We start from the raw sequence: 9,788 nt of genomic DNA, 5'->3' as shown, positions 1-9,788 counted from the left end.
ATTTCGAATCATAAGGTGCCCACGTTCCTTGTTTCTGAATCATTCCCAGCGCATGTAGTCACTTTGAAATGGCTTATCCTGTGATTCCCAAAGCTAAAACTCTTCTTGCGTTTGATACATATCCTCATCCAGCCAAGGATCCTATACACCGTCTTCGAAGATTTTTAATCTTCATTTACGCGGACTGTCGTTAATATTGAAATCGTTGTCTTTGAAGCCACGAAACTAATCACGGTACGTTGTTAGACCTCTGTAAAATTTTTGTAGTTTCCAGTGCACTTCAGCCGCCGATTTCTTTAACTGAAAGAAGAAAATCTACACTTTCCGTAAATAAGGATTATTTGGCAAAACATCGGACATTTTCGCACAACTTTGTTATGTGTCTATTGACAAATAGCGAAAACTTAGTTGCACACGAAAAGGTGATCGGGAGGCCTATGAGCAACTGTCTGGTTGTGGTCGTCTGTCTGATGTTTTTTTGATACAAACTTTACCTTCACTGTAAAAATTTCATTTATCACATAGTCCTTGAGGTGTTCTACGTTTGTACCTGTCATTCGGATGAATAGCCTAGCTCCAGTCCTTTAATATTGAGTTACTTTCTGGACTTGTACTTCGGCGTATACTTTCGTTTTTCTATAACATGCTTCCTTTTCCATTTCAGCTATGACTCTAATTATTGGATCCGCTGAAGACTAAAATGCAGTAAAAATTTTTTGTTCTTGTTAAATTTGTAAAGTTTGAAGTGATGAATGCTCAGAGGAAAGCAATCGATGATGATGGAGCAGACGTTCGAAGATATCAGGGGCCGACTGACTAACGGCGGCGAAGAACTGATAAGGTGCATACATGTTTTTGATATGGAGTGTTTGATCTTAAAATTCAAGCGTATTGTGTGAAAGTGACCTTTTTGGCTTTAGACCTGGCAAATCAACAACCGACCAGATATTCACCACGCGCCAAATCTTGGAAAAGTCCCGTGTAAGGAGGCTAATGGTGCTTAATTACTTCAAGTCTGAAGGACCACTGTGACTGACTTTGACATACTCTCTCCGAGCCGTTCGATAAAAGATTTCAAAATGATCTGCGACTTTTTCAACCTCTCCTCAGACTAAATAGAGAAGGTACCATCTTTATAAGAGTGTATGTAAATTTTGAAATCCAAAATCTCTTTTCTGCGTACTAATGCAGAGTCTTATGTCAACAACGGATGAGACGTATTAAGTTCTGCGAAAGATTTATTCTGCGCGTTAGCCTAGAAGCGATGGAACGATGAGTTTCAGGTAATTTTTAAAGTGTCATGTTGTCCGGATGGATGAAAACACTCCAGCAAGGGGAAAAGGCAATTAATATTTTTACTATCCATTTTTTATTAGTTATTTGTTAATTTTAGAAGAGTACAGAACAAAATTAAAAACTAAAAAAAGTAAAAAATTTCAAAAACTATGAGCTGACGAAGTGAGGGGTCTCTAAAAATTTCCATGTGACCATACCCATGATTTCAACCCTCCTAGTTATCTGAAACCAAAAAAAAAAAGATTATTAATCTAGAATAATGTCGCAATGGCCGGAACTACGGAAAAGTGGGAACAATTTTTTCACAAAATGGCGACTGCCTGAAAAAAAAAGTTTTTTTTGATCACTTTTTCTGACTATTTCGAATTTTTTAAAAATAATAAAAATAAGAATTTGGGGATGGGGCTAGTTCCAACCATAGACAAGCCTATAAAGAAGACTCTATAAAAATTTCAAGTAAATCGGTCCAGTAGAACCTGAGAAATTGTGGGTATCGTTCCGAAAAAGTCAGTTTTGAGAAAAACGCGTTTAAAGTTTAGGAGACAATTCTAGTGAACACGGACGCCACGTCACAAAATCGGCTGTATCTCCGAAAATAAGTCGAATTTTGAAAAATTTATCAATATAAATTTTATCAATTGAGAATATTGTTAGCTTTGTGTAATATATATATTATATATTCATATATAATATAAAAGTTTGTGTGAAGCTCTTGTTTTTTATTATAAAATAAATATTTATATTCCACAAACGTGCATAGAGAGACAAATCGTGAGGAGAATACGCAATAGCTGTGAGAATGTGATTTTGAGGAATGATGGTATCGGAAAATTGTGATTATATTTACACTTTGCTTAACAGTACATAATGATATCGTAACAATACTGAGTGAATAACGGTATGGATAGCATCTCAAGTGTAGACCAAGGTCATTTTACCCAGATACTTCATATCTATTTGATGATTCATTTTATACCCATTCGCCGATTAGATTAGGATTCTTCTAGGATTTTCAAAATACATGATTAAATTTGTAAAAAAAAGCAAATCTTCCTAATATGCTATTATAGCGTTAAATTTAGCCACGCTCAGGACGTAAAACAACTTTCAGTTATGAACACGATAGTACTCGCTGACTATCGCAAGTATCCGTTTGAAATTTTAACTTTAATTCAGTGTTATATCTTATTTTTTAATTTTTTTATTATTGCAATTTGCTATTTTTATAACTTTTACTGAAACATTTTTTATAGTGAAAACAATTGAAGAAAAATTGATATTCTGTCAATTACGCCAGCATATACTTTGCTAAAAAATTCATTGTGAATTAAGGTCTCGTTTACTTTTGTGCCAGATAACGCGAGTCCCTAGAAACATCTTCGCTCCACCAGGCACTTTTGAAAAAAAAAAAAAAAAATATTATAGGAATGGCCTCATAGCCGCTACGAAATCTCAGCAAATTTTTTTATGGAATACATGTTTAATCAAGCCTATAGGACCAAAAATCGAATTTTTCTTTTTTCCAAGAATAAACCATTAGAGTTAAGTCTTTTTGAAGGTTCTAGGCTGTCTAAACCTTAAAAATAAATTATCATTCTATAAGGTATTTATTACAGCAATTAAAGAAATATAATTATAAATAATTATCATAAATAAGTATATTTGAAAGTAATTACACCAATTGCACACTCATTAATTGGCGTGTGATTACTTCACGAATAGAAACAAGTGATTGATTTTGAATGGTATCTACAAACGTACATATATACTTACATATGAAGATATTATAAATACTTTTGTATTCCTGAATATAGTACTTCAACAGATTATTGTTTGCTAAATAAGGCTGATTATGCAATTATCGCCTACTTAGAATGATAATTATTGTAATAATTGAAGACAATACAGAACGTACACTCAAGAAATGTCGAACAAAAAGCGTAAAAAATATAAAAATCATAAAAAAGAAATTTCAATAACAAAATACAATTTATAAATAGATATAGTTTTAAGAAAATACATGATTACACATATTATATGCGTTAAGAAGCTTCAATTCATTTCATTTCCAGACCAACACATTTCTTTATATGCCTATTTACTGGGCAGTATTCTCCATTGGTTAAGTTAATCCGTTAGTCTAGTAATCCATTCATAGACCAGTTTTGTCCTTTGGAATACCAGATAGAGTCATTGCGTGCTCCATGAGGAGGTTGTTGCTGTTGTAACGGGTACCCAATCCGCGTTAGGATGGGTTTATGAGAAGGCTCTTTAGTTTGCACGCACTCGACTTGAATTTCAACAAGCTCGGTGGCCTCACTAACGACACCTCCTCCAGTGTTTCAGCAGGTTAAATTGTTATTGCCAATTGGGACACACATTTAAGTGAATTATATTAAATTGATGATGCACAGCTTTGACACGAATTGATATCTGTTCCAAATAAATATTGGTAATATAGTAACATGTATAAAATGTGTTCAATTCTATCTACTTTCAGATGTAACTCTAAGAACGCTATTCAGTGGGAGGAAGTCGATGAAGGTATAAATGGCTTCACTGTGGAGCCATGCCGGTCAATGCGTGGACTGAAGTTAGTTGCCTTCTAGTAGTCTGGTTGAGAACATCAAGAGATGACCTCTTAATGCTCCTGGGAGGCGGCTTCAAGCTGATAACTGCAACACTATGTTTACGAACTACAGTGCTAAATAGTTGATGACCGGCCACCCGATTACCTTGCATATTGCCAACAATGCTTTTCCACCTGAGCTGCCGGCTAACGACTTGAGGATTTTGCTGCTGTTCTGTACTTTTTAGTCCGTCCCAATCATTTACGGGGTGAAGGAGCGCAGGCTATCAAGTTGACACTTTCCCTAGGAAGATTACATAGGTAAATAAATTTCAAAAGCTTTGTTGGCGTTTTTAATCTGAAATGACTTTCAGTAATTTCAATCTTGAAAATCTATCCAACTATGCTTGATACTTACTTGCTGAGGTGTAAGGATTTTAGCAACATTTGAATAATAATTAACGTCTGAGAACATATTTTATTCATTAAAATTTAGACTCTTCTTTGTATGTTAATAATATTTATCCACCGCTATAAACTAATATAACTATAATTTGAAACACAACAATTACATCTTTAAAACAAGAACTATTTTGTTTTTATTTTACAGTGAATCCGCTGTTTCTTATTTGTGTTTTTTCTCATAGCAGCTGTTGTTGTTTATGTATTTCATTGCTGTTTCATTCCAATCAGCTGTCTGAAAATCCTGCAACTGCAAAATTCCTCAAAATATTACCACAGTTGCTTATTGCAAGCACCAATTACGTTTACTTTGCGAAAGTTATGTTAATACGAGGTAATTATAATTTTTATTATACTAGAATTTATGAATTAAATGTATTTTTGCTTTATGTGTACGCAGAATTAAAATTCTCATCCCTTTTTCCAACATTTTTTTATAGCTTCTAATGTTTATCAGCAAATTCTCGTCACATGGCATCACCACGAACCACCGGATCAAAGCGAAAGTTGTTTAAAAATACGAAAAGGTGTGCAACAATTATCAGATTACTCACTTAATATTTCTGTGTAATTTTGTGTAAATTTGCAAAATAATTTATCTAAAGCGTAGAGAAATGCCAACCAACTAGTTACTAAACGTTTAAACTTGCAGCTTTTGTTCGTATTAATAGCAAAATATTAATATGGACAAATCTATTTTGAATCAGTTCACATCCTATGTTGAGCAGCTACGCAATACGGAATGCAGGTGAGTTTCATGCAATAAAATGCACTTGCCAACAATTTAACCAGTTTAACATCATTTTAGTCAAAAAGAGAAGATTACGTACTTCCAACATATTTCCGAGTGCATTATGTCGCCGGGGTTGGCGGGCCACATAAACTATGCCACCCACATTAATACGGCGACTACCGTGTTGCTGCTGTTTTGTGAGGATCTGGATCCTGTGGTGCGCATGAATGCGGAGGAAAATCTGAATCGCATATTTCGTGCACTGGAAAAAACACGTGTCAGTCGCATACTAATGGATTTATACGGCGAAATAAAGCGCAATGGCAACCAACGGTTTGTGCATTTCTTATCACCATAAAATTAAATAAGCTTATTGGCGGTTTTGCTTCTTTACATTTCAGCTCGTTGCGCATCTGTTTGAACTTATTTGCTTACTATGCCCCGCAAATAAGAGAACGTAATATTAAATGGTATGCTGTACGTTTATTGCCCTGCTTACAAACCATCGCTCAACGTAAGGAGACGCAGCTTTGCGAGACGTTATGTGAATTTGTGAAAAATTTTGGAAAATATTTGCAAATGGGTTTGACGGACAGTGAATCCTGTAAACTGTTTGAGGTATGCTTAACTAAAACTTAAGTGGTGTATAGTAAAATTTCTCTAGATTTGGATTTGTACTAACCGCTTCGCTGTCACATGCTAACGTTGACCAAATTTGCAATTGTGGGATATCTAAAAATGCTTGATAGTTCAAAGTACTTTTGGAAAATTGGGAAATGCTGTCGAGTTGTTATTCTATTACCCGATAAAAATACGGTTTCACTCGGGTTACGTTGAATTTTTAAAAATAGGGTTACGTTAACTCAAATATCTTGAGCAGTCAGGCGTCAAGAGTCAAATACCATCTCCACGATAATAAAGAAAAAAAACTGCTCTGTTGTGATCTGGCTGATGACTTGCAACTTATTTTCACAAAATGTATACTCATACTCCGCTACCTTTCACGATAGTACTTCTGACAGCAAATAAAACGCCAAAAATTAGAATAAAACTGAAAAATAAATCTCGCTATGTACATTTCCCTTAGTTACTATAGATGAGCGCGGCTGCTTTGGCGACACATTTTTTACCCTTTACACACGCGGTGCATCTTTTATAATTGCATTTGACTCCTCGCATTTTTTCCCACAGCTCTTTTCGAGTATTTCACTGTTTTATTTTTTTTAATGTTGTTTGTTTTTTGGTTGTTTTGTAGGCTTTCATGGCAAATATTGGCGTCGAGTGCGCGGTGAAACGTCGCTGCTCTGCGCAAAACTGCATCAGTCTAATTGAAAATTCGCGCAATAAGAGTTTGATGGCCAAACATGGACTAAGCAAGGCATTTGGTAAGTGTTAGTAGTACTCACACATACCCACACACACATATCCACACACAACCTGAGGTTTAAATAAAATGGGGAGGTGTTTTTTTTCAATGAAAACGGTTTAAGTGAAATAAATTATATTTGGGTGTTGGTGTTTCACTAATTGAGGTGAAACTAAAAAAAACATATTTATACTTTCGAGTGTTCGAGTTGCCCAATTAAATAAAAGTCCGGCTCCGTTCCGGTTACACCGATCTAGCAAAGGGATGGTGCAACACGGTAGGGTTAAATATTAACCCGGCAAAAACTACCGTGATCGCTTTTACTAAGCGTATATCTCTTCCGGGTTTGAGGCCCCTAACAGTTGGAGGCAGGGAGGTGGATATGTCGAAAGAGGTCAAATTGACTGGCAAATCCTGGGGATGCAACCCAAGTATCATTAGATGGCTGTATACCATGATTGTAAAGCCAATTGTCACCTATGGAACGGTTGCCTAGGCCGCCAAGGCAGGGCACTCTTCGGTGGGCCGGAGCCTATCAAAACTGCAAAGGCTTGCCTGTGTGTGTGCTTCAGGGGCAATGCGCACATGCCCCACGGTGGCACTGGAAGTTATATTGAAGCTCACACTGCTGAATCTGGTGATCAAACAGGTAGCAAAACATACCATGCTGCTAATGACAGCAGAGGGTTACGGAAGAGGGAAGCTAATGTCGTCTCAACAAATGAAAGCAATAGCGGAAAGCACACCGCTAGCCCTTCTCCCAAGGGACGGCGCTACGAAGAGGATCAATTTCATAAAGAACTTTAGAGTTGCTTTAGGCAACAAGACGGAGTGGAATGATTCCATGCTTGAAATGCTGCTGGAAGACAGTACCATCCAGTAGTACACTGATGGTTCAAAAACACCGGTACCGCGTACCAAGCTGTCCACACCGATGGGACGCTTCCCAAGTATCTTTCAGGCTGGTGTTTTTGCCATAAGTCAGTGCGTAGAAATTAACCTCCACCGCAACTATCGCAACCAGCGCATCGCCATTCTCAGCGATAGTCAAGCGGCACATGAGATCAAATCGCTTTTAGTAGAGGAATGCATAGAAAGGCTGAACCGCCTATCTTTGTGCAACCGGGTGCAACTAATCTGGGCGCCAGGGCATAAAGGGGTAGAAGGAAATGAGAGGGTCGACGAACTAGCACGCTTTCGCGGTGGGATCCCGCACTCTTAAGGAGCTGCTCCGCACAAAAGAGAAAACGGAGAGAACAGCACTCTCAGCAGGCATGCGCCATGCCAAGCTGCTTCTAGGGGGGTACAACCTCTCCTGGTTCAAAGAACTAATTAACCTCCCCCGTGACAAATTCCGCCTCCTCGTCGCGCTCTACACAGGGCACTGCAAGCTCAGAAAGCACTTGTTCAACATGGGCATATTCTCCTGCGCTAACTGCCGGTTCTGCGACCTGGAACAGGAAACACCAGCACACCTAATTCTGGATTGTACAGCAATTTGCATAAAAAGACTTAAGGCCCTGGGTTCCATATACCATATACAGCAAGCTCCTGGAACTATTTAGGCTGCTGGAACTTGGTGAATACATGTGATATAGGAGAGGGTACAATAGACGCTAGGTCGCGGTGCAATGCCTCACTAATAATATCTATCTACCCCGACTCGACTGTAGTGGGAACGAAGTATTGATTCCGTTGTTGTTGTTTTAGCGGCAAAAAGCATGCCTGAAGTAAGTTGTAGAAATGCTGTGGAGCCGACTGTCATGAGAACGAATTATTAATTCTGAATTGACTGTCTGTCTTTTCGTCGTATTTCTCATTCTTCTTCTTTCAAGCACGGGTCCAAGGCTTCTTTTTATCTATGACAGATATGCAGATGTAAAAAGACAGGCTTGTTAAAATGCCACCTAGTGGACAATGACGAACATATGGATGCTCAAGCACCTAGGCTCGACGGGAGTAAAGTACTTCACCAAGGACTCAACTTGTTTGACACTGTCAATCAATGCTATTAGTAGATTTTGAAGAATCCACTTAAAGATAATTCTTCAATCCTCCAGGGCCGTTGAATTTGTCAAAAGCATTTGACACTGTCAATTAAAGCTAATATAAATTTTGAAGAACCATGAATTAACTGAGCGTTCGTCAATCATCCCTTTTTCGAGGTCAAAATTCTAAGCTAATAATAATTAAACAGACGGGTAGCAGGGTGGGGTCCTCTTCGCACTACTGTTTACTTCTTAAATCTTGAAAGTCTCTGACCAAAAGGACCTGTTATACAGATAATTAATTGCATGCTATTGACGTCGGGTATTTCAATCGATTGTATTCTTCCACTTCACGTACGACAGCTATCATTACCAAAGTACAGAGCCGCAATAAGATCCCTTAGTAGTTAGCCGACAGCACCTGGGGCAAGGACAAAGAAACGTTGCTGGCCACGTTCAAGGCAATCAAGAGACACCACAGCTAGCTCAATTATGGTCGTCAGCTTGAAGTAGGACGCAGCTGAAGAAGATGCAGACATGTCAGAACACCGCATTCCGAATTGTTACGGGAAGTCTTTTGTTGTCCCCTTTACAGCGTCTATATAGCAAAGTCCGCATGCTTCCGGTAAGGGAACTTAACGAGCTCCCAAACAGTTTCTGTTGGGATATTTCCTAGGAATCGTCCTTGTAGCCATCTACTTGAAGCGGAATCGCCTTCTACGAACTACAAGAGAACTTTCCTACAGTACGTCGACGAACTGCAGAACTGTCGTAATTACGGACGTAATTAACTACAGACGTGTACTGTATGCCATTCACAGAGTAAAACGGAGTCACTTTCATTGACTCTCACCTAGAGAATGTCGACCTTGAAGTCGTAACACCACCCATCGCAGATCGTAGAACTTTCCTACAGTACGTCGACGAACTGCAGAACTGTCGTAATTACGGACGTAATTAACTGCAGACTGTATGCATTTCACAGAGTAAAAAAGAGTCACTTTCATTGACCCTCACCTAGAGAATGTCGACCTTGAAGTCGTAACACCACCCATCGCAGATCGTAAACTCAAGTTGCCGTATGCAACCAAGATGACTCTTTCGTAACTTCGTTCTGGACAGTGTAGTAGATTAAACACTAACTTATCCAGAATGGACCCTTATATTTCAAACATATGTCGTGCTTAAGAGTCCCCTCATGGCACTAACTACCTCTTTGGTCCATCCTTAACATTTCTTTGGTCCGACCGTTCCCATCAAAACAGCCGCTTTCCTGGACCTACCGCTAAGTGGCTGCTTGGGCACTTTTCTTCCGACAACTACAACAATATCAGACGAATAGCTCAAGTTTCTTGGTGAGAATTTATACTTTTC

At 38.3% G+C, this 9,788-nt stretch overlaps 1 protein-coding gene and 1 long non-coding RNA gene across 5 annotated transcripts in view; one reads left to right on the top strand and one right to left on the bottom strand.

Annotated features, from left to right (window-relative positions):
• Window positions 1-3,532: 3,532 nt before the first annotated feature.
• Window positions 3,533-4,514, bottom strand: LOC126751008 (uncharacterized). 3 transcript variants are annotated; one of them, XR_007665839.1, is made up of 3 exons: window positions 4,284-4,514; window positions 3,791-4,232; window positions 3,533-3,729 (listed from the first exon to the last, which is right to left on the bottom strand). It is a non-coding gene; the product is annotated as an uncharacterized LOC126751008 (long non-coding RNA). The 3 variants fall into 3 exon arrangements; XR_007665837.1 differs by having other exon boundaries at window positions 3,791-4,223; XR_007665838.1 differs by having other exon boundaries at window positions 3,791-4,169.
• Window positions 4,515-4,860: 346 nt separating this feature from the next.
• Window positions 4,861-9,788, top strand: part of LOC126750928 (uncharacterized) — a 208,718-nt gene continuing 203,790 nt past the window's right edge. For both annotated transcript variants that reach the window (XM_050460742.1, XM_050460741.1), the window contains exons 1-4: window positions 4,861-5,075; window positions 5,136-5,393; window positions 5,462-5,678; window positions 6,316-6,445. In XM_050460742.1, coding sequence (XP_050316699.1) covers window positions 5,011-5,075; window positions 5,136-5,393; window positions 5,462-5,678; window positions 6,316-6,445 — 670 coding nt within the window. In that variant the 5' untranslated portion in view covers window positions 4,861-5,010. The remainder of the gene's footprint in view (window positions 5,076-5,135; window positions 5,394-5,461; window positions 5,679-6,315; window positions 6,446-9,788) is intronic.

The sequence above is a fragment of the Bactrocera neohumeralis genome, chromosome 2, assembly GCF_024586455.1.
Source record: "Bactrocera neohumeralis isolate Rockhampton chromosome 2, APGP_CSIRO_Bneo_wtdbg2-racon-allhic-juicebox.fasta_v2, whole genome shotgun sequence".
NCBI classification, from domain to species: Eukaryota; Metazoa; Arthropoda; class Insecta; order Diptera; family Tephritidae; genus Bactrocera; species Bactrocera neohumeralis.
Note: the sequence above shows the minus strand (reverse complement) of the source record. Positions and strands in the feature narration are given on the sequence as shown.